Source organism: Bombina bombina, chromosome 1 (genome assembly GCF_027579735.1).
Source record: "Bombina bombina isolate aBomBom1 chromosome 1, aBomBom1.pri, whole genome shotgun sequence".
NCBI lineage: Eukaryota > Metazoa > Chordata > Amphibia > Anura > Bombinatoridae > Bombina > Bombina bombina.
In genome coordinates this window covers 439801683-439827336 of record NC_069499.1, presented here as the reverse complement: position 1 = coordinate 439827336, position 25654 = coordinate 439801683, and the positions used below count along the sequence as shown (strand labels likewise).

Here is a 25654-nt window from a genome sequence, read left to right as displayed (position 1 = left end):
CAGCTCTCGCATATCCTCAAATCACCGCACTTCAAAGATAATGGGCTTGATTTATCAAGCCCTTCACCTCTCTGCGACTGCAAAGTACCTGCAGTCACAATTTATCAAGCAGCGGTCATCAGACCACTGCTTTCTAGCCACTTCACTTCTTAGATGGAGAATTTCAATCTCACCGGTCTTGTCCAACCAGGGAGATTGACAGCTCCTGTCCGCGCGTGATTGACTGTGCGCAGGCGGCATTGCATATGAGTTGCAAAATAGCGCTCGCATGCAAAGTTTAATTCTACCAGGGGAATTCAGTCCGCCAGAGGCAAGCTGTGACGGACAGGGGCGTACAAGCTCAATGTCTGATTTCTCTCCCTTCACCTGTGTTATACATAATTTTCTCCTTTAAATTGTACAGTATATATATATAAAAACATTTATTTATATATATATATATATATATATATATATATATATATATATATATATATATATATATATATATATATATATATTGTGTGTGTGTTTGTTTATTGTCTGGGCATATTTAGCTTAATATATTTAACTTAATATAATTTCTGTGGAAGTCCATGATTGTCAGCTTCTTTATTGTAAATCAAGAAGGATGTATATAGGTTGAGCTTGATGGACTTCTGTCTTCTTTCAGCCTTATCTACTATGTTACTTTTTATTAATGCATATACGGTTGTTATAATGACTATACATCTCATCTTGTTAACGTTCCTCAGTACTTATTCGTAGCCTTGTTTACCACATATTGCTCAAACTTTTTTTTCCATTGTGCATACTTTTAGGGTATTTACCCTTTATTACTATGAATTAATTATTGCAAAATTCTTTGTTTTGTGTATGTTTTGTCATTTATTTGTGTGCTTTATTCTGTATTGCTCATTCTATACTGGGGATATCATGGAGCAAGCTGGAACAGTCACATGTGGTTCTCTCAGTTCTGACCCACAGACCACTTACCCGCTACCACTAAATATGTGCTTTGCATTTTTAGTTTGTTCTCAATCTCAATTATGCAATACTTGTTTGGATCAGATTGCTAATTTCAGACAGTTTTCCCCTGTCATTCCCCTGCAAGGGCACTGTCCCACTCCCTTCTGCTCAGATAGGTCAAACTGATTTCTGATAGGTCAAACTGAATATTTACATTCTACTATTTCTGAGGTGCTAGGAAAAGTTCAAAAATATATTTCCAGTTACTTCTACAAATGTAGAACCATGGTATATGAGGCTATGTCCACTCTGGCCAAGCAAAAACTACAATGCCATTAGAGGATATCACTTCCTTCAAAGATCCTATGAATAGAAAGTGAGGGGTCGCTTTATGAAGCAGCGGATGCTGCTTCCGACCCACTCCACTTCGGTCCTCCTTAACTCGTCCACCACCTCTGAAGCGGCAGACAGCAATCAGCCCAATTGTATACGATCGGGTTAATTGAAACCCCCTGTTAGCAGCCGATTGGCTGCGGATGTGCAGGGGGGCGGTATTGCACAATCATTTCACGAGAAATGCTTGTGCAATGATAAATTCCGACAGTGTATTTTTATTGATGTCCTCCCACACAATAATCCTGGTCTGTGGATATGATCTTTTCAACTGAAGATTTTATTTGGTCCAGGTTTGGACACCATTATTGCTATGGTTACTGGCAGTAAGGGTTCCTTTTTGCCTCAAGATGAAAAATTTAAAGGAAATAATAGACCTGCCAGGTGTTTTCTTCCTGTTGGCAGTCCCACTCTGCTAATCAAAAAGTTGATTCTTCAAAGTCTTCCTGGAGACCTGGCAATGCCTGGAAAAAGTCCAAGCAAGCTAAGAAATCTTCCACAAAGACTGCATAAAGGTGTGGCCCATGAACCATATTCATTTAAGATAGGGGGCATATTTAACCTCTTTCACACGCCTTGGTAGACGTATGTTCAAGATCAATGGTTTCTAAGTATAGTTACTCAGGGATACCAGATTTATTTTTGCTCCCGGCCTATTTAAGGAAGGTTCCTCCTGTCTCATGCCTTTCTAGACAAGCATTTTCATTTGGCTCTTCCTTTAGGTTAGGCAACAGCTCCCAGCTCTCCATTCTATAGTAAGACCTCAGGGGATAGTGGTACTTGGGCGGCATTTTGATTCAGGCTTCATCATTCCATTAGGCAGAGGCTCATACCAACAAAGGTCTCTTATTTCTTTACAACCATGGCTGGAAGATAAATGTTCAGAAGAGATCCTTGTATGCTCATGCAAAAGTCACTTTTCTATGAGTTTTAATAGATTCTCTGACCACGTGCTTTTCTCTTAAGGAACAATGCTGAAACAAGTTGTAGTTCCTTCCTTGTGTCCAGCTCCACAAAAAAAAACAAGAATGTTTCTTACATAATGTGGATGTAATATGGGCTTTCACATTTTATTTAGAGATAATGTAAGATTACAGACAAGCTTCTTCTTTGTTTGTTCATTTTTCTGAACCACATACGTGTAAAAAGCTACAATTAAACAGGGTGCCAGCTACTAAAACATAATACAAATGTCCAAAAAAGTATGGTGCACTCCACATAAGAAAAAGCTCACAATTAACTTACTTGCATTTTCTATTTCTGACTTCTGGAAAGCAGATATTCAACACTAGAGATACCCACCTAGTGGGGAATCACCATATATAAACTGGAGACATCCCAGGTAGCTAAAATGACATAATTCCCCAAATTTGTAAACAATGATATTTTAGAAAAAAAGCCTGTGGTATCCCTGGTTCAAGATCTGCCCTTTTTACAAAAGGGGGTAGTACTATATCTAACAACTATGCATTGCATCATATTTTGTATCTATGGGTATTTGGTATCCCTTCGTTGAGTTTTCTCCTTATTTTGGACCAGATTACAAGTGGAGTGCAAAAATGCGCTTGTCAGAGCACAATATTTGCACTCCATTTGTAATATTAGCACACTCAAATTTCTGCTGGTATTAGCAGTTAGGCACATTGCGAACATGACCTTGCGTTCACATTGCATGGAAGCTTTGTGCTCACAAAAGCGTGCTTCCAAAGGCTCCAATAGGAACCTCGTTCTCATGCCGTCAGACACGGCTGAGAACCTAGCGCAGCGAAGGGGGTAAGTTGCGCAGTGTTGGGCAGCAAAGTTTAAATATATATATATATATATATATATGTATAAATCAATAAATACATATATCAGCCAATAGAATGCAAGCGCAATCCTATTGGCTGATTGGATCAGCCAATAGGATTGAAGATCAATCCTATTGGCTGATTGCATCAGCCAATAGGATTTTTTCAACTTTAATTCCGATTGGCTGATTGGATTCTATCAGCCAATCGGAATTCAAGGGACACCATCTTGGATGACGTCCCTTAAAGGAACCTTCATTCTTCAATAGCCGTCAACAGAAGAGGATGCTCCACGTCGGATGTCTTGAAGATGGAGCCACTCCGCGTTGGATTGATGAAGATAGAAGATGGCGTCTGGATGAAGACTTCTGCCCGCCTGGAGGACCACTTTTTGCCGCTTGGATGAAGACTTCTCCCAGCTTCGTTGAGGACTTATGCACGCTTGGATGAAGACTTCTCCTGGCTTGATGAGGATGAATGTCTGGTCTTCAAAAACTGTAAGTGGATCTTCGGGGGTTAGTGTTAGTTTTTTTTTAAGGGTTTATTGGGTGGGTTTTATTTTTAGCTTAGTGTTTGGGCAATGGAAAAGAGCTAAATGCCCTTTTAAGGGCAATGCCCATCCAAATGCCCTTTTCAGGGCAATGGGGAGCTTAGGTTTTTTAGATAGGATTTTATTTAGGGGGTTGGTTGTGTGGGTGGTGGGTTTTACTGTTGGGGGTTGTTTGTATTTTTTTTTTTACAGGTAAAAGAGCTGATTTCTTTGGGGCAATGCCCCGCAAAAGGCCCTTTTAAGGGCTATTGGCAATTTAGTTTAGGCTAGGTTTTTTTTTATTTTGGGGTGCTTTTTATTTTGATAGGGCTATTAGATTAGGTGTAATTAGTTTAAATATTTGATAATTTCTTTTTTATTTTCTGTAATTTAGTGTTTATTTTTTTTGTAATTTAGTTAATTGTATTTAATTAATGTAATTTATTTAATTGTAGTGTAAGGTTAGGTGATAGTGTAAGACAGGTTAGGTTTTATTTTATAGGTAAATTTGTATTTATTTTAACTAGGTAGTTAGTAAATAGTTAATAATTATTTACTAACTAGTCTACCTAGTTAATATAAATACAAACTTAGCTGTGAAATAAAAATAAATATTAGTTATATTGTAGCTAGCTTAGGTTTTATTTTATAGGTAAGTATTTAGTTTTAAATAGGAATTATTTAGGTATTAATTGTAATTTTTATTTAGATTAATTATGTTAAAGTTAGTGGGTGTTAGGGTTAGAGTTAGACTTAGGGTTAGGTTTAGGGGTTAATAACTTTAGTATAGTGGTGGCGACGTTGGGAACGGCAGATTAGGGGTTAATAAGTGTAGGTAGGTAGCAACAACATTGGGGGCGGAAGATTAGGGGTTAATAAGTGTAATGTAGGTAGCGACAACATTGGGGGCAGCAGATTAGGGGTTATTAAGTGTAGGTAGGTGGCGACAATGTCGGGGGCGGCAGATTAGGGGTTAATAAGTGTAATGTAGGTGGTGGCGATGTCGGGGACAGCAGATTACGGGTGTTTAGACTCAAGGTTTATGTTAGGGTGTTAGGTGTAAACATAACTTTTCTTTCCCCATAGGAATCAATGGGGCTGCGTTACGGAGCTTTACGCTCCTTTATTGCAGGTGTTAGGCTTTTTTTAGCTGGCTCTCCCTATTGATGTCTATGGGGACGTAAAACCAGCTCACAGCAGCGCTGGTATTTGTGTGTGGTATGTAGCTCAATGCTGCCATATTGCCTGCTAACGCCGGATTTTTGCAAACCTGTAATAGCAGCGCTATAGGGAGGTGAGCGGTGACAATAACTTGCAAATTATTACCGAGCAGCTCATAACGCAAAACTCGTAATCTGGCCGAAAGATAACACAGTCCCCATAGACCGCAATGTAAAGGCATTTTTCAGTGCTATTTTTTTTTTCTAACACTCCACATCTGCTCACTTTAACCCCTTATAACTGCTTTGTGCAGTTATTTTAATAATACATTTTTTTTTTTTTTAAATGGTGATATTTTTTTATTTTTAAAAAGGAAATATACTCTTTATTTTAGGGGACAATTGGGGAAAATGTTTTGAATTAACCAGAGTTCTGATAATTTTAATTTTCCTAGCGCAAAGTGCTACCGCGAACTTGCAGTAGCATTAACCAGCCACTCGTAATGGCTGGTTATTTAACGTGCACACATTAAATTAGCGCTCCACTTGTTATCTAACCCTCTTTGTTTTAATGGGCCTTTCTGACAGGTCTTTGGTGTGGGATTAAGTGTTCTGTATATGGGAAGATGTTAATAAATGTGAAGAGACTCATGTGATCGGAGGTTGGGCTCCTCCCCATGTACCTGTAAGATTGGCAAGTTTTTCATTGACATTGACATATATGTAGAGTATGTGTTATTTTTAGTGTGTAGTTAGCTTAAGAAAGAGGCAGGGACCCCGGAAACATTGCTGTAATGAGCTGATTAAAGATCATTTTCATGTTTTCTCACTTAGAGTACAGAATACCTTTTTTTAACTTAAAAGATGATATCAGATGGGTTAGCAGTTATGAAGATGAAAACAGATTACATTAGATCCCTGTGAAAGTTGATATTAAGTGATCCCCTTTTCAAAATAAATTGTGAGTGTTACAATCAAATATTAAAATAAAATATAAAAACACAGCATTTGTAGATATTGGGTTACTGAAACAACTTTCTCTAGTTGTAGTGCTTCAAAATTTTGCGGCGCTATACTAGTAAATGATAATAATATCTCTCTCTCTCTTTCTCTCTCTCTCTCTCTCTCTCTCTCTCTCTCTCTCTCTCTCTATATATATATATATATATATATATATATATATATATATATATATATATATATATATATATATATATATATGTATATATACAGTATATATAGCCATGGCCAAAAATATTGACATCCCTGCATTTCTGTCAGATAATGCACCACTTCGCCCAGAAAATTGTTGCAATTACAAATGTTTAGGCATTTTCATGTTTATTTCTTTTGTTTGTATTGGTATGACACAAAAAAGTGGAGAAAAAAAGCAAAATCTGACACATTCCACGCAAACCTCCTAAAATGGACTGGACAAAATTATTGGCATCTTCTCAAAATTGTAAGAAATAATTGCATTCCAAGTTTGTGAGGCTCCTGTAATTTGTAATTAAACTCACCTGTATCACTTAACAGGTGCTGACAATATAGAAATCACACCGGCAACCAGTTAAAATGGTGAACAATGGATTCAACCTTTCTGTTGTGTGTCTCTGTGTGCAACACTGAGCATGGAGAAAAGAAAGAGCAGTAAAGAATTGTCTGAGGAATTTGAGAACAAAAATTGTGGAAAAGCATGGACAATCTCAAGGTTACAAGTCCATCTCCAGAGATCTTAATGTTCCTGTGTCCACTGTGCGCAACATTGTCAAGAAGTTTACAGCCCATGGCACTTTAGCTAATCTCCCTGGACGTGGACGAAAGAGAAAAATTGATAAAAAATTGCAATGAAGGAGTGTTCAAATCAACTTCCAGACAAATGTGTAAGCTCGCACTATACGTCACCATCTGAATGAAAAAGGACGCTTTGGTAGGAGACCCAGGAGGACCCCACTGCTGACACAGAAACATAAAAAAGCCAGATTGGAGTATGCAAAAACTCACCTAAGGAAGCCAAAATTCTACAGTCAAACATGGTGGAGGTTCACTAATGTTTTCGGGCTGCTTTGCTGCTTAAGACACTGGATGTCTTGACTGTGTGCATGGCATTATGAAATCTGAATACTACCAAATAATTATGTGGTGCAATGTAGGGCCCAGTGTCAGAAGTTGGGTCTCCGTCAGAGGTCATGGGTCTTACAGCAGGACAATGACAGCACATGTCAAAAACCACCCAGAAATGGTATAAGACAAAGCGATGGAGAGTACTGAACTGGCTAGCAATGGGTCCAGATCCCAATCCCATAGAGCATTTGTGGAGAGATCTCAAAACAGCAGTTTGGAAAAGGAACCCTTCCAATCTGAGAGACCTGGAGCAGTTGGCAAAAGAAGAGTGGTCCAAAATTCCAGTAGAGAGGTGTAAGAAACTCATTGATGGTTACAGGAAGCAATTGATTCCAGTTATTTTTTCCAAGAGGTGTGATACAAAATATTAAATTGAGGGTGCCAATATTTTTGTCCAGTCTATTTTTGGAGTTTTGCATGGAATGTGTCAGATTTGGCTTTTTTTTCTCCACTTTTTTGTGCCATACCAATACAAAGAAAATAAATAAACACAAGAATGCCTAAACATTTGTAATTGCAACAATATTCTAGGTGAAGTGATGCTTTATCTGACACAAATGCAGGGGTGCCAATATTTTTGTGCATGACTGTATGTACCTATACATATGTAAATGTGTGCCCTGTATAAAGCCTCTCCAATAAGGATGAATAGAGTTTTAATGCATCAACAGCATGTATGTAAATTAACCTCTAGAATGTCTCATGTGGCCATTCTATAGTGTTTTGAACATGAGCAAAATATTAGACTGTTTGCAAATAGCCATGAAATTGTTGTAAAGATGTTTAAAATGCCCTTTTAAATACTTATCTAGTGCCTAGATGTGTTGAATTAGAATTAGAAAAGCATATATGGACTTGAGTGACTCAAAAATGTATTGTGGTTGCAGAGAACTTTTCGGTCCCATAGGAAAAATAGGGCTTTTACTGAGGATCCAAAAACCTGTTTGCGAGTATGGGAAATAGCCAAAGACGCTCTATTGTGATTGCGCCAAATTGAAAAGTAATCATTTTGGCACCAAAAAGCGGCAGTCAATAGATTGGGTTCAAGGTCTTTTGTTTATGAGAATAAACAATGTTTTAGACAATTGTTCTCTGAGAAAAAAAGTACAGGAACTATTATGATTTCAATAATGCATAATATTAAGAGAGGGTAATTATTGCAATCTATAATTGTGTTGAATTATTTTGTGTTTTTAAGACATAGAGATTTTTTCATTCCCCTGGTTATGCTCATAATGTTCTTCTGGTGATACAGTTTTTGTTTTGGTGTTTATGTAACAAGATTTACAAGTTTTTCTTTTTAATATTTAAGAATGGTTACAGGAAGGTGGGAGGGGGAAAATGCTTGACTCTGTTTCATTTTTTTGTTCAAATGCAAATCATATTTCTCAAACTATAAACTGACTCTATCTATCTATCTATCTATCTATCTATCTATCTATCTATCTATCTATCTATCTATCTCTATCTATCATCCATCTATCTATCTATCTATCTATCTATCCATCCATCCATCCATCCATCCATCCATCCATCCATCCATCCATCCATCCATCATCTATCTATCTATGTATCTATCATCTATCTATCCATCCATCCATCCATCATCTATCTATCTATCTATCTATCTATCTATCTATCTATCTATCTATCTATCTATCCATCCATCCATCCATCTATCCATCCATCCATCCATCCATCCATCCATCCATCATCTATCTATCATCTATCTATCTTGATTTTGATATTTATCATTTGCTTTCTGATGTAGCTGGGGAATGTGTGCCTGAACCTCCAAGCTATGACAGTGTATCAGTAAAAAAGGGCAGCAACTGAATTGTACCAGGTGTGTCAAGAAAAACAAAACTATTGCTGGTTTACTGTTGTGCATTTTAATGACTTTTAGCTCTTGTGCATTTGCAATAATACACATGGCACTATTTAAAATACAAAGTGCAAAGTGCATTAATAATATCTTTAATTATGCAGGCTTTATAGAGGACAGACAAAGGCTGTTAGAGACGTGTCCTACAGTCACAAATGCCGCTGTTATGTTTTAGTTTCCTAACCTGTGACAAGCCCTTAGATATGTCAATGTCAGAATTAGCTTTATAAGAAATATGCTAAAATTGTGTACTTTTTATTCCATCTGCATGCAATAAAATGATTACTGTCAAAAAACATAACAGACAGTGAGATGTTTATTATACAGGTCAAAATATGCAAGTTTTTTTTTCTTTTTCAGACTTCTTCAGATATTAATATGCAAAGAATACAGAATTTGTCTTTACAGGAATCTCAGGTAAGACACCCAAGAAATTATCCAGAGGTTTTACCTTTAAAATGACCTTATAACTATCTGGGTTTTGTAAATTCACTTTCTATTATACAAATAATTGAAGCATACCTAGTATTGTTACTACAATAAATGAAATTACAGATGCATATATGATAACAGAAAGACATACTATTAAGCAGAAAATCCATAACACTTTTCCTGCTGGTGGTTTAGGAACAAAAATGCACATAAGCATTTTGATATTACATTATAGGCCAGAGCAATTAATAGAAGTTCCATATAAATAAATAAAAACCCAAACCTGGACTGGGCTGGACTCTCAAACCGTAGTGGGTACACTTCCCAATCCACTTACAAAACATCAGGCCACTGTATATAAGTATATAATTCTTTATAAAAGCAAATGCAGCTGGCTATACATTTTCATATATTTCTATATTTCCACGAGTCCCAGACAAGTAAAAAATGACATTGTATCATGTCCGTCCGCACTATAATAAATATACCCCTATGGGTTAGTTAATTAACAGGGCAGTGCACTTGCTTGTTTTTAGGATAGTGTTCCACATAGATGTTTGTCCTGTTGGAGGCACAAGCAAATGAAAGTGATGAGTAAAAACTTTGACTTTTTACTATATTTACCATTGAATGGACTAGTAACTTTTTTCCTCATGACTATTAATATATATATATATATATATATATATATATATATATATATATATATATATATATATATATATATATATATATATATATATATATATATATATATATATACTGGATAGATAGATGGATAGATATGCAGATTCTGTATCTAGTTGGTGTTATGGGTTATTTAAGTAAAATGGCATTGCACTTGTTTGTTTTTTAAATAGTGTTTTACATAGATGTTTGTTCTTTTGTAGGGACAATCAAATGAAAGCCATCAGGATGGTGGATTTCCATCTGCTATTAACCTTGTTCTGAGATTAAGGTAAGAATCATTGTGTTGTGTGACAGCCAGGTTTAATAAATTCTAAGAGAAATATTGCAGTGTTCCTATTATAATGAAAATTGCTGTGTGGTTTACTTTGCTACAATTTACAGATTTTCCACAATCTCCAAATGACTGTAATGTTTTTTTTTTTCCTTTAAATAAGAGGCATATTCTATTCCACTGACCTATGTATGAAAATCTCATAGACTTTAATGGCGAATTCTTGACAAGTTGTTCAAATGGAATGACAAATAATTGAAAAATAATAACCAATCCAGATAATACAAAATATAATGTATCTAGAAACTCTGGCCTAGATTTGGAGTTTGGCGGTAGATGGGCTGTTAACGCTACGCGGGCTTTTTTCTGGCCGCACCATAAAATTAACTCTGGTATCGAGAGTCCCAAAAAATGCTGCGTTAGGCTCCAAAAAAGGAGCGTAGAGCATTTTTACCGCAAATGCAACTCTCGATACCAGAGTTGCTTACGGACGCGGCCAGCCTCAAAAACGTGCTTGTGCACGATTCTCCCATAGGAAACAATGGGGCTGTTTGAGTTGAAAAAAAACCTCACACCTGCAAAAAAGCAACGTTCAGCTCCTAACGCAGCCCCATTGTTTCCTATGGGGAAACACTTCCTACGTCTGCACCTAACACTCTAACATGTACCCCAAGTCTAAACACCCCTACCCTTACACTTATTAACCCCTAATCTGCCGCCCCCGCTATCGCTGACCCCTGCATTATATTATTAACCCCTAATCTTCCGCTCCGTAAACCGCCGCAACTTACATTATCCCTATGTACCCCTAATCTGCTGCCCCTAACACCGCCGACCCCTGTATTATATTTATTAACCCCTAACCTGCCCCCCACAACGTCGCCGCCAGCTACCTACAATAATTAACCCCTAATCTGCCGACCGCAAAGCGCTGCCACCTACGTTATCCTTATGTACCCCTAATCTGCTGCCCCTAACACCGCCGACCCCTATATTATATTTATTAACCCCTAATCTGCCCCCCTCAACGTCGCCTCCACCTGCCTACACTTATTAACCCCTAATCTGCCGAGCGGACCTGAGCGCTACTATAATAAAGTTATTAACCCCTAATCCGCCTCACTAACCCTATCATAAATAGTATTAACCCCTAATCTGCCCTCCCTAACATCGCCGACACCTAACTTCAATTATTAACCCCTAATCTGACGACCGGAGCTCACCGCTACTATAATAAATGGATTAACCCCTAAAGCTAAGTCTAACCCTAACACTAACACCCCCCTAAGTTAAATATAATTTAAATCTAACGAAATTAATTAACGCTTATTAAATAAATTATTCCTATTTAAAGATAAATACTTACCTGTAAAATAAATCCTAATATAGCTACAATATAAATTATAATTACATTGTAGCTATTTTAGGATTAATATTTATTTTACAGGCAACTTTGTAATTATTTTAACCAGGTACAATAGCTATTAAATAGTTAAGAACTATTTAATAGTTACCTAGTTAAAATAATTACAAAATTACCTGTAAAATAAGTCCTAACCTAAGTTATAATTAAACCTAACACTATACTATCAATAAATTAATTAAATAAAATACCTACAATTACCTACAATAAAACCTAACACTACACTATCAATAAATAAATTAAATACAATTCCTACAAATAACTACAATTACATAAACTAACTAAAGTACAAAAAATAAAAAAGAACTAAGTTACAAAAAATAAAAAAATATTTACAAACATAAGAAAAATATTACAACAATTTTAAACTAATTACACCTACTCTAAGCCCCCTAATAAAATAACAAAGACCCCCAAAATAAAAAAATGCCCTACCCTATTCTAAATTAATAGAGTTAAAAGCTCTTTTACCTTACCAGCCCTGAACAGGGCCCTTTGCGGGGCATGCCCCAAGAAAATCAGCTCTTTTGCCTGTAAAAAAAAACATACAATACCGCCCCCCAACATTACAACCCACCACCCACATACCCCTAATCTAACCCAAACCCCCCTTAAATAAACCTAACACTAAGCCCCTGAAGATCTTCCTACCTTGTCTTCACCTCACCGGGTATCACCGATCCGTCCTGGCTCCGATATCTTCATCCAACCCAAGCGGGGGCTAGACATCCACTGAAGAAGTCCAGAAGAGGGTCCAAAGTCTTCCTCCTATCCGGCAAGAAGAGGACATCCGGACCGGCAAACATCTTCATCCAAGCGGCATCTTCGATCTTCTTCCATCCGGTGCGGAGCGGGTCCATGTTGAAGCAGCCGACGCGGATCCATCCTCTTCTTCCGGCGTCTCCCGACGAATGACGGTTCCTTTAAGGGACGTCATCCAAGATGGCGTCCCTCGAATTCCGATTGGCTGATAGGATTCTATCAGCCAATCGGAATTAAGGTAGGAATATTCTGATTGGCTGATGGAATCAGCCAATCAGAATCAAGTTCAATCCGATTGGCTGATCCAATCAGCCAATCAGATTGAGCTCGCATTCTATTGGCTGATCGGAACAGCCAATAGAATGCGAGCTCAAACTGACTGGCTGATCAAATCAGCCAATCGGATTGAACTTGATTCTGATTGGCTGATTCCATCAGCCAATCAGAATATTCCTACCTTAATTCCGATTGGCTGATAGAATCCTATCAGCCAATCGGAATTCGAGGGACGCCATCTTGGATGACGTCCCTTAAAGGAACCGTCATTCGTCGGGAGACGCCGGAAGAAGAGGATGGATCCGCGTCGGCTGCTTCAACATGGACCCGCTCCGCACCGGATGGAAGAAGATCGAAGATGCCGCTTGGATGAAGATGTTTGCCGGTCCGGATGTCCTCTTCTTGCCGGATAGGAGGAAGACTTTGGACCCTCTTCTGGACTTCTTCAGTGGATGTCTAGCCCCCGCTTGGGTTGGATGAAGATATCGGAGCCAGGACGGATCGGTGATACCCGGTGAGGTGAAGACAAGGTAGGAAGATCTTCAGGGGCTTAGTGTTAGGTTTATTTAAGGGGGGTTTGGGTTAGATTAGGGGTATGTGGGTGGTGGGTTATAATGTTGGGGGGGGGGTATTGTATGTTTTTTTTTTACAGGCAAAAGAGCTGATTTTCTTGGGGCATGCCCCGCAAAGGGCCCTGTTCAGGGCTGGTAAGGTAAAAGAGCTTTTAACTCTATTAATTTAGAATAGGGTAGGGCATTTTTTTATTTTGGGGGTCTTTGTTATTTTATTAGGGGGCTTAGAGTAGGTGTAATTAGTTTAAAATTGTTGTAATATTTTTATTATGTTTGTAAATATTTTTTTATTTTTTGTAACTTAGTTCTTTTTTATTTTTTGTACTTTAGTTAGTTTATGTAATTGTAGTTATTTGTAGAAATTGTATTTAATTTATTTATTGATAGTGTAGTGTTAGGTTTTATTGTAGGTAATTGTAGGTATTTTATTTAATTAATTTATTGATAGGGTAGTGTTAGGTTTAATTATAACTTAGGTTAGGATTTATTTTACAGGTAATTTTGTTATTATTTTAACTAGGTAACTATTAAATAGTTCTTAACTATTTAATAGCTATTGTACCTGGTTAAAAGAATTACAAAGTTGCCTGTAAAATAAATATTAATCCTAAAATAGCTACAATGTAATTATAATTTATATTGTAGCTATATTAGGATTTATTTTACAGGTAAGTATTTATCTTTAAATAGGAATAATTTATTTAATAAGAGTTAATTAATTTCGTTAGATTTAAATTATATTTAACTTAGCGGGGTGTTAGTGTTAGGGTTAGACTTAGCTTTAGGGGTTAATCCATTTATTATAGTAGCGGTGAGCTCCGGTCGTCAGATTAGGGGTTAATAATTGAAGTTAGGTGTCGGCGATGTTAGGGAGGGCAGATTAGGGGTTAATACTATTTATGATAGGGTTAGTGAGGCGGATTAGGGGTTAATAACTTTATTATAGTAGCGCTCAGGTCCGCTCGGCAGATTAGGGGTTAATAAGTGTAGGCAGGTGGAGGCGACATTGAGGGGGGCAGATTAGGGGTTAATAAATATAATATAGGGGTCGGCGGTGTTAGGGGCAGCAGATTAGGGGTACATAAGGATAACGTAAGTTGCGGCGCTTTGCGGTCGGCAGATTAGGGGTTAATTATTGTAGGTAGCTGGCGGCGACGTTGAGGGGGGCAGGTTAGGGGTTAATAAATATAATACAGGGGTCGGCGGTGTTAGGGGCAGCAGATTAGGGGTACATAAGTATAACGTAGGTGGCGGTCGGCAGATTAGGGGTTAAAAAAATTTAATCGAGTTGCGGCGATGTGGGGGGACCTCAGTTTAGGGGTACATAGGTAGTTTATGGGTGTTAGTGTACTTTAGGGTACAGTAGTTAAGAGCTTTATGAACCGGCGTTAGCCCAGAAAGCTCTTAACTCCTGCTTTTTTTCGGCGGCTGGAGTTTTGTCGTTAGAGCTCTAACGCTCACTTCAGAAACGACTCTAAATACCGGCGTTAGGAAGATCCCATTGAAAAGATAGGATACGCAATTGACGTAAGGGGATCTGCGGTATGGAAAAGTCGCGGCTGAAAAGTGAGCGTTAGACCCTTTAATCACTGACTCCAAATACCGGCGGTAGCCTAAAACCAGCGTTAGGAGCCTCTAACGCTGGTTTTCACGGCTAACGCCAAACTCCAAATCTAGGCCTCTGTGTGCTAGATTATGAGTGGCACACTATTTGTTGCGCACGAGCGATAAGGGAATTATCACAGCTCTGTGTGCGTGTCGGAAGTAAAGCACGTATTACAAGTTGAAAGTAAACAAATTCAATCAAACAATTGAATTTAACTCAGGATAGCGTGACTTCAGAACTCTGATTAACTGTTATGCTCGACTAAAAAATTGCACAAAATACATCAAAATTACATTTAAAAGTACACTCATAATAACATGTCAAATAGACAAATATATAAGTGCATTGGAACCCTTTGCAGTCAAGTAGCTGAAAACATGAAAAATCATATTTATGCAATATTCATAATTAATAAACTTTTTATCTGTGTATTTTCTGTAAATATCTCACATTCCAATGTTCTCCACATAAGGCAATATTTTCTAAGTATTTATAAATTGATATTCCTATCTGTATATATATCAATACCTATATATAAACTAGTTTAGATATGGACCCCAAAAGCCTGTGCACAAATTAACAAGTGAGACTGTCACTAACACTTGGGACCAAAAAGTGTCCAGGAATTTAAGTCTCCAATGCCGCTGTAGGTGAGGGATATGGATGGAATGGAGTTCATCTGCAGTGTGGTGAATAGTGTACAGCTGTATAAGAAATACCCCAAGTTAAGGGAAATAACTTACTCTGTTGGCGTCCTGGCGTGAGAGATCTCCCTCCAAAGTGCCGTGATCCACAGCACCTCAAAAGGCAGGGCACACTCAGTAATCCAAACGTTCACCTCCTTAACATTGAGGGGTAGAATGCTTCCTTGATAGGTACAGCGAGACACACAAGTTCACCGGTGCTTCTCCACAACTTGCTTCGTCCTGTCGGAACAACGCTGAAGAGCTCCAAACCCACGCTTGGTCAGGTGACTACAATCCACCAATTAGGAGAGTTCCTTCGAGGAGATTTCTGTGCAAACATAATCCGGGACCTGAAGGTGCACGGCTGTGTACGGAAATCCTTGTAGAAAAGTTCATGAGAATACGACAACATTTGTCGGACATTAAGAGATCAGATGCCAGGTCAGAACTAGCGACACATTTTATAAGTGAACATGACTGTTCCAATTTGACGCTTAGATGGATGGTCTTAGAACGTCTCATAAAACCCAAAAAGATGGGGAGATTTGAACAAACTATTATTTAAGAAGGAGGCTTTTTTTATTTTTACCTTGGATACCAGGGTCTCCAAGGGTTATAATTCCATCTATGACATTATTAATTTCTGGGAATAATTAAAAAGGAATACGTTCCCTGTTTAAATATTTGTGAGTCACCCATCTCAGGTATAGCTATAGACCTAGATTCCTATGGTGTAAGTATTACGTGAGAACTTTGAATTAAATTGAATTGATTACAACCTCCATAGTTCAAAAGGGAAAGTAACACACACAGTGATGACATTACAAAATACAAAAAACAGGGAAAATGTAGATCCCCAGTAAATGCAATTAGCATCATTTTACAAATTTAGTACCAGGTATTGATTATATGGCAGGAAATATTAAGCACAATATGCGACACATACCAACTTTAGTACCACGTAACCAGAAATAGAGATTGGAAATTGAAACACAGTTGAGTGAATATCCACTTTGAAAGGCTGATACCATATATTATATATATATAAACAATTCATTACTCCTTTCATTCATTTATATAGCCCCTCTTAGTGCTATATTTGCACATGTGAGCATGGCTCCTTAAGGCATAATGTTTCCATAGAGAGTTAAATATTAGAAATTGATATATATATAATTTGAATTGGAATCTTGTAGGCAGATAATATACATAAAACTATTTCTTTCTGTAGACCTTTAAGTACAGGCTCTGGTAAACTGTGGCATGTTTAGTGTTTTTCAGTCTCTGTACTATTTTATCTATCCTCATGAGTGCCATTAAAACTTAAACAGTACTTTTTGTCTTATTTTCTGATGATACACACAGGATAGCTAAGGGTTAAATGAACAAATCCCAGACTGTTTTACATACATTCAGTGATTAACCAATGAAAATTTAGCACATAGTATTTATTTTTAAACACAGGTGTTTTAATTATATCTATGATTAAGGCTACGGCCGAAACAAGTTAGATTGCTACCTTGTGCTATTATTGTGAGCTGTGTTTCTAGCAGCCAATCCTTTTAAATTTGTTGAATAAATTGGACGTTTTAAATGAAGTATGTGCAGGCTGATTTCATGAACTTTAATACCTATCTATATATATATATCTATATATATATATATATATATATATATATATATATATATATATATATATACACAACGTGGAAGGGGGCTGTACTCTCAGACTAGATTGGGTACACATCCTGTGACCCTGCAACATGCTCATCCTTGGGTGCTCAATAGAACTCTCAGGAAGCTGTGCTGTCCCCAGAGCCATATGCATTTAACCCCAGACAAGTCTGGGTGCAATGCCCATAGGGAAAATTACAAAATAAATTAATAAAACACACAGAGAAAGTCAGGCTGAGGGTTAATCATAAACTTATGATTTACCCTCAGCCCATTCTATAGGGCATTGTTCATATGGGCTCTTCCCATTTGGCCAGATGCGGTAACTAACTCTTCCAGTTTTGCTTTTAATCTTAGCTGAGAGCTTGCAAGTGAGTGCTGGACTTTATCTGTGTGTTGTATTCATTTATTTTGTCATTTTCCCTGTGGGCCTTGCACCCAGACTGTGCACATTTTGCAAATGGAAGTATATTGGAAAGTTGTTTAAAATTGCATGCATGTTCTATCTGAATCATGAAAGTTTAATTTTGAATTGAGTGTCCCTTTAACAATCATTCTTCCCCTGCTTTTTGTTGGTTGGGTGACGTTCATCCTCCCAAACCTTTTATAACAATTGATACCTAGATATATTTAAAAAATATAACTTGTTATCTTGACTTGTGTTCATCAAACTCAGTTTCCCAAAAAACATATAAGTACTTCACAGTCAGTAATGTTGTAATATTCTATTAGGTTTTTAAGGAACATGGCAAACATGAAATATATTGCCCTAAGCAGAGTTTAGAGTTAATTACCTTTAAGCATTTTATAGCTTTGAAAAGCTAAACATTTAAATTATGATATATATACCCTCAGCCCAATCTATAGGGCTTTGTACATATGGATGTATTAGTGTGCATACCGCCTTATGTTTTAGCACACAGCCCACATATGGAAAATACAGTTAAAGCCTATTTTTTACTACAGTTTAATAGTGCCGTTTGTTAAGTTTTTATTTTTTCATAAGTCAAATCCTTTTGCTAAACTGAAGATCATATTGTGTATCTGCTATAGCAAACAATGTAATCGTCTCTTCTTTTAAATAATAGGAATGGTATAGGCCTATGACATGTACAGACATCCCAACTCTCCCTGAAGTTCAGGGAGTCTCCCTGATTGTAATAGCAGCTCCCTGATGCCAGCAAATTGAATGCAATCTCCCTGAAACTCCAAGTTCCATGATCCAATGTGACCCAAATCCGGAAAAGTGTTTCTTTAAGTAATGCCTTTAGTTGCTGGGACGTTATAGAACCCTCAAAGCATGCATCAGTAACCAAAAGGCCCCCACTGATTCTAATAAAATAAAAACACAAATACTACCTTATTTACTGCACATAATTAAACTTTGTATTCTAAAATATTTAAGCATTGAATGAACAAGCGTACGATCACGGGAAAATAGGTTTGTTGTATGTGGTTGTGCAATAAAGTTACTTTTTTTTTTAATGTCACTTTAGTGGGAAGCTACTTTTTATGATAAGTCTCTATCTTATTTAGGGTTTCAAGATGTCCAATATATAACTAGGAGGGGGGGTGACGGCGGCGCAGTAGCGGGTGAGCGCACCTCCCTGAAATGAATTTTTGCAGGTTGGGATGTCTGCATGTAGGTACAAAAAGGGGTTTTAGGAATAGATTCCCAAAATGGCGGGTAAACCACAAAGGATTAACTGCAATATCCTCTCTAGATTCCCTGTGCTGTATCCAGAGAGGCAGTGCTTAATGCAAAAATATGTGATTAGTAGAAGGGAGAAAAGCGCATTATTGTAGCACAATATCGTAGGGGAGTGCAGTAAATCTGATAATATAAAAAGGGGCCCTCTTTCTCTCCTGCAATGTCATTTGCGTGAAATTGCAGAAATGTATGCTCCCCATATTTAGTGGGGGTGTTGAGTGTTAATGTCCGCTCGTTTTACAAGTTGAAAGTAAATGCGATCGCTGAAACACAAACGCGTTTAATATCTAAGGCCTAGATTTGGAGTTCGGCGGTAAAAGGGCTGCTAACGCTCCGCGGGCTTTTTTCTGGCCGCACCATAAATTTAACTCTGGTATCGAGAGTTTAATCAAATGCTGCGTTAGGCTCCAAAAAAGGAGCGTAGAGCATTTTTACCACAAATGCAACTCTCGATACCAGAGTTGCTTACGGACGCGGCCGGCCTCAAAAACGTGCTTGTGCACGATTCTCCCATAGGAAACAATGGGGCTGTTTGAGCTGAAAAAAAACCTAACACCTGCAAAAAAGCAGCGTTCAGCTCCTAACGCAGCCCCATTGTTTCCTATGGGGAAACACTTCCTACGTCTGCACCTAACACTCTAACATGTACCCCGAGTCTAAACACCCCTAACCTTACACTTATTAACCCCTAATCTGCCGCCCCCGCTATCGCTGACCCCTGCATATTTTTTTAAACCCCTAATCTGCCGCTCCGTAAACCGCCGCAACCTACGTTATCCCTATGTACCCCTAATCTGCTGCCCTAACATCGCCGACCCCTATATTATATTTATTAACCCCTAATCTGCCCCCCTCAACGTCGCCGACACCTGCCTACACTTATTAACCCCTAATCTGCCGAGCGGACCTGAGCGCTACTATAATAAGGTTATTAACCCCTAATCCGCCTCACTAACCCTATCATAAATAGTATTAACCCCTAATCTGCCCTCCCTAACATCGCCGACACCTACCTTCAATTATTAACCCCTAATCTGCCGAGCGGAGCTCACCGCTATTCTAATAAATGTATTAACCCCTAAAGCTAAGTCTAACCCTAACACTAACACCCCCCTAAGTTAAATATAATTTTTATCTAACGAAATAAATTAACTCTTATTAAATAAATGATTCCTATTTAAAGCTAAATACTTACCTGTAAAATACATCCTAATATAGCTACAATATAAATTATAATTATATTATAGCTATTTTAGGATTAATATTTATTTTACAGGTAACTTTGTAATTATTTTAACCAGGTACAATAGCTATTAAATAGTTAAGAACTATTTAATAGTTACCTAGTTAAAATAATAACAAAATTACCTGTAAAATAAGTCCTAACCTAAGATATAATTAAACCTAACACTACCCTATCAATAAATTAATTAAATAAACTACCTACAATTACCTACAATTAACCTAACACTACACTATCAATAAATTAATTAAATACAATTCCTACAAATAACTACAATTAAATAAACTAGCTAAAGTACAAAAAATAAAAAAGATCTAAGTTACAGAAAATAAAAAAATATTTACAAACATAATAAAAATATTACAACAATTTTAAACTAATTACACCTACTCTAAGCCCCCTAATAAAATAACAAAGCCCCCCCAAAATAAAAAATTCCCTACCCTATTCTAAATTAAAAAAAGTTACAAGCTCTTTTACCTTACCAGCCCTGAACAGGGCCCTTTGCGGGGCATGCCCCAAGAATTTCAGCTCTTTTGCCTGTAAAAGAATAAATACAATACCCCCCCCCCCAACATTACAACCCACCACCCACATACCCCTAATCTAACCCAAACCCCCCTTAAATAAACCTAACACTAAGCCCCTGAAGATCTTCCTACCTTGTCTTCACCATACCAGGTTCACCGATCCGTCCTGAAGAGCTCCTCCGATGTCCTGATCCAAGCCCAAGCGGGGGCTGAAGAGGTCCATGATCCGGTCAAAGTCTTCATCCAAGCGGGGCAGAAGAGGATCTTCCATCCGATTGAAGTCATCATCCAGGCGGCATCTTCGATCTTCTTCCATCCGGAGCGAAGCGGCAGGATCCTGAAGACATCCAGCGCGGAACATCCATCCGGACCGACGACTGAACGACGAATGACTGTTCCTTTAAGGGACGTCATCCAAGATGGCGTCCCTCGAATTCCGATTGGCTGATAGGATTCTATCAGCCAATCGGAATTAAGGTAGGAATTTTCTGATTGGCTGATGGAATCAGCCAATCAGAATCTAGTTCAATCCGATTGGCCGATCCAATCAGCCAATCAGATTGAGCTCGCATTCTATTGGCTGATCGGAACAGCCAATAGAATGCGAGCTCAATCTGATTGGCTGATTGGCCAATAATTACAAAGTTACCTGTAAAATAAATATTAATCCTAAAATAGCTATAATATAATTATAATTTATATTGTAGCTATATTAGGATGTATTTTACAGGTAAGTATTTAGCTTTAAATAGGAATCATTTATTTAATAAGAGTTAATTTATTTCGTTAGATAAAAATTATATTTAACTTAGGGGGGTGTTAGTGTTAGGGTTAGACTTAGCTTTAGGGGTTAATACATTTATTAGAATAGCGGTGAGCTCCGGTCGGCAGATTAGGGGTTAATAATTGAAGTTAGGTGTCGGCGATGTTAGGGAGGGCAGATTAGGGGTTAATACTATTTATGATAGGGTTAGTGAGGCGGATTAGGGGTTAATAACTTTATTATAGTAGCGCTCAGGTCCGCTCGGCAGATTAGGGGTTAATAAGTGTAGGCAGGTGTCGGCGACGTTGAGGGGGGCATATTAGGGGTTAATAAATATAATATAGGGGTCGGCGGTGTTAGGGGTAGCAGATTAGGGGTACATAGGGATAACGTAGGTGGCGGCGATTTGCGGTCGGAAGATTAGGGGTTAATTATTTTAAGTAGCTTGCGGCGACGTTGTGGGGGGCAAGTTAGGGGTTAAGAAATATAATATAGGGGTCGGCGGGGTTAGGGGCAGCAGATTAGGGGTACATAAGTATAACGTAGGTGGCGGTCGGCAGATTAGGGGTTAAAAATTTTTATCGAGTGGCGGCGATGTGGGGGGAGCTCGGTTTAGGGGTACATAGGTAGTTTATGGGTGTTAGTGTACTTTAGGGTACAGTAGTTAAGAGCTTTATAAACCGGCGTTAGCCAGAAAGCTCTTAACTCCTGCTATTTTCAGGCGGCTGGAATCTTGTCGTTAGAGCTCTAACGCTCACTTCAGAAACGACTCTAAATACCAGCGTTAGAAAGATCCCATTGAAAAGATAGGCTACGCAAATGGCGTAGGGGGATCTGCGGTATGGAAAAGTCGCGGCTGAAAAGTGAGCGTTAGACCCTTTAATCACTGACTCCAAATACCAGCGGGCGCCCAAAACCAGCGTTAGGAGCCTCTAACGCTGGTTTTGACGGCTACCGCCGAACTCCAAATCTAGGCCTAAGTTTGCCCAGAGGAAACAGTTCCACTAAACTAGTCTATTATCCCCTAAACCGCCACAACCCCCATTGCAAAGTAACCCACTAACATCTAAACCACCTAACCCAGCGGTTCCCAACCTGGGGTACGTGTACCCCTGGGGGTACTTGGCAGGCCGGTTGGGGGTACGCAAAAATATTGTTGGTAATGGCGGAAGATGCGGGGAGAGGGTCGGGGAGGCACTTTCAATGGGTCATCAACTAATAAGCATCGTGGAACTGTGGAAGGAAGGAGCATTTAGCCGGAAAGTGACAAATGAAGTCCTGGCCTGGCATATAGGCAGATGGGAGCCCCTACACCTGAAATATGTGGACCAGGTGTGGATGACTCCGGTCCACATATTAATGATCACCCTGTGTCACCACACAGCTTAGCCTCCTGCTCCACCCACCTCTGTCCCATGCACACAATTTTGACTGCAAGTGTTCAAATAGAAGCGGCACTGCAGCAGCATAGCTACGTGGACACGTGTGATAGAGCCGTTGAGATTGCGAGTCACACAGGTGAGGCAGGACTAAGTCAGTGCCGGTAAGTAAAGTACTGCTTCTAGTGCTTGCTTGATTCAGATTGCTTCACTTCCAACTAAAAACGTTCATAGTGGCTGGGTGGTTAATATCGATCTGATCTCACAAATTTAAATATTTATTTTTATGATCATTACACTTTGACTCCCCCCCAGGGCCTTGTTTAGGAGCAACCAGGCAGCTGCCAGGGGCACCAGCCACACAGCAGGACTCCTGAGAATAAGATCTGAGCTTTAATCCTATTGATACACGTACAGTCGTATGCAATTCAGGTATAGTTTGCCTCCCCTATAAAGAGTGCTTCCTTTATTTTGAGGGATGGGTGGGGGTAATGAAGAGAGGGGGTACTCATAAATGAAAAGCCTAATCAAGGGGTACAGGAGAGAAAAAAGGTAGGGAACCGCTGACCTAACCTAACACCCCCTAGGGTTAGCCCAGAACAGACTAACCTTACCTTTAAAATAAAAAAATAAACTTACATTACTTAAAAAAAAAACTTACATTACTTAAAAAAAAAAACTAACATTACTTAAAAAAACTTACATTACTTAAAAATTATTTTTTTTTTATAACGTTACATTATTTAAAAATAAAAAATGCTGCCATTACAAAAAATAAAAAAATTACCAAAAATACAAAATCAGTTATGCCTATTCTAGAGCCCCACTGAAAAAAAACTTCACCACAAAATAAAATAAAATTATACTAACACTAACCTACAGCTATAGCCCTTAAAGGGATACTAAACCCATTTTTTATTTCATGATTCAGATAGAGCAAACAATTTTAAGCAACTTTCTAATTTACTTCTATTATCATTTTTTTTATTTTTTCTCTTGTATATTTATTTGAAAAAGCAGGAATCTAATCTGAGGACCTGGCCCATTTTTAGTTCAGCACCTCGGTTGCATTTACTGATTGGTGGCTAAATGTACCCACCAATTAGCAAGCGCTATCCAGGGTGCTGTATCACAAATGGGCCGGCTCCTTGAATAGATTCCTGCTTTTTCAAATAAATATACAAGAGAAAAAATAGCAAGAGAACGAAAAAAATATAGCAAGAGAACAAAGAAAAATTGATAATAGGGGGCCAATTTATGAAAGTGCGGACGGACATGACCCGCTGTAGCGATCATGTCCGCCACACATCGACAGTTCTAGTTAACTGCTTGTACAATGTCACCCCTTGCAGATTTGTGGCCAATCGGCTGCTTGCAGGGGATGTGAATCAACCCCTCAGAGGCGGCAGACGAGTTAACGAGTCTTAAGAACGCTGCTTCTTATCTCTTGTTTCCGGCAACAAGATAAAAACATAATTTATGCTTACCTGATAAATTTATTTCTCTTGTGATGTATCGAGTCTACGGATTCATCCATATTTGTGGGATATTCTCCTTCCCTACAGGAAGTGGCAAAGAGAGCACCCACAGCAGAGCTGTCTATATAGCTCCTCCCTTAGCTCCACCCCCCCAGTCATTCGACCGAAGGCTAGGAAGAAAAAGGAGAAACTATAGGGTGCAGTGGTGACTGAAGTTTTTTAATTTTTTATTTTTTTATTATTTCTTTATTAAAGAATTTTACACATTACATATAATATTTGGTTAGCTTACAACTTAAAAGTTGGTGTATACATGTATATAAATTCTTTATTACATAGTGTATGGATCTCACCGAGATTATCTAAAAATCTGAACAAAAAAAAAAAAAAGAAAAAACTAATTAACCTATCAAACTTTTCTAAGTAAACTCTAAAACATAGCAGTGTCTGACATTAATGTACACCATATAGCAATGATTATACTTTCGAAAAGCAGTTATTTATTTCCTTCCCCCATATGGCCATATCTGATAAAGTATGGCTTACCTATACACATAAAGCAGAACTATATATTAGATCAGATCAGAGATCCAGTTTAGGTTGTTTCCAACCTCACTAATGGCTAGATCCCATATAAGAATCCCATAAGAATATCATATCGTAGTAAGTTGGCAGCTGTTATTTTTAACAGCTGTTATTTTTAAGGAAATAGTATCTCTCTAGAGTAATGAGGTTATGTACCACTCCATTCTCTCACCGATGGTGTTATCTTAGATTTCCAGTGAGAGGCAATTAACATCTTAGCTGCGTTAAATAAAATTTGTGCCAAAGATTTCCTTATTGCGCATCTAATCTCCCTAAAAGTGTTAAACAAACAAACCCTTGGTACAACTGGGAGGTTACAAGATAAAACTATATTAGTTTCTTTTAGTATCAATTTCCAGAAATCCTGGATAATATGGCAAGACCACCAAACATGACCCATAGTACCTACTTCTAAATTACACCTCCAACATCTGTCGGAAGCTTCGTTGAACATGTGTCTAAACAGGGTTAAATACCACCGTAACATAACCTTATAATTGGTTTCCATCCCTATGGTGGAGTGTGCCGAGTGGGCTGTATTATAAAAAATAACTGGCCAATCTTTAGTGCTTAACTTATCCCCTAATTCCTTCTCCCACGCTCTGGTAAAATTGTGTGGTGTTGGGGATGTGACTTTCATTAATAAATTATAGATTAGTGAAATAAAACCTCTTTGCGGAAATGTTGTGTAACACATTTTCTCATATGTGGTGAGTGGTCTGAAAAACTTGTCTCGCTCTTTAT

The 25654-nt window shown here is 38.1% G+C and overlaps 1 protein-coding gene across 1 annotated transcript in view; it reads left to right on the top strand.

Annotated features, from left to right (window-relative positions):
• Positions 1-25654, top strand: part of STK39 (serine/threonine kinase 39) — a 1002247-nt gene that overhangs the window by 525821 nt on the left and 450772 nt on the right. The window contains exons 13-14 of the mRNA XM_053698395.1: positions 9190-9246; positions 10152-10219. Of these exons, the coding sequence (XP_053554370.1) occupies positions 9190-9246; positions 10152-10219 (125 nt within the window). The remainder of the gene's footprint in view (positions 1-9189; positions 9247-10151; positions 10220-25654) is intronic.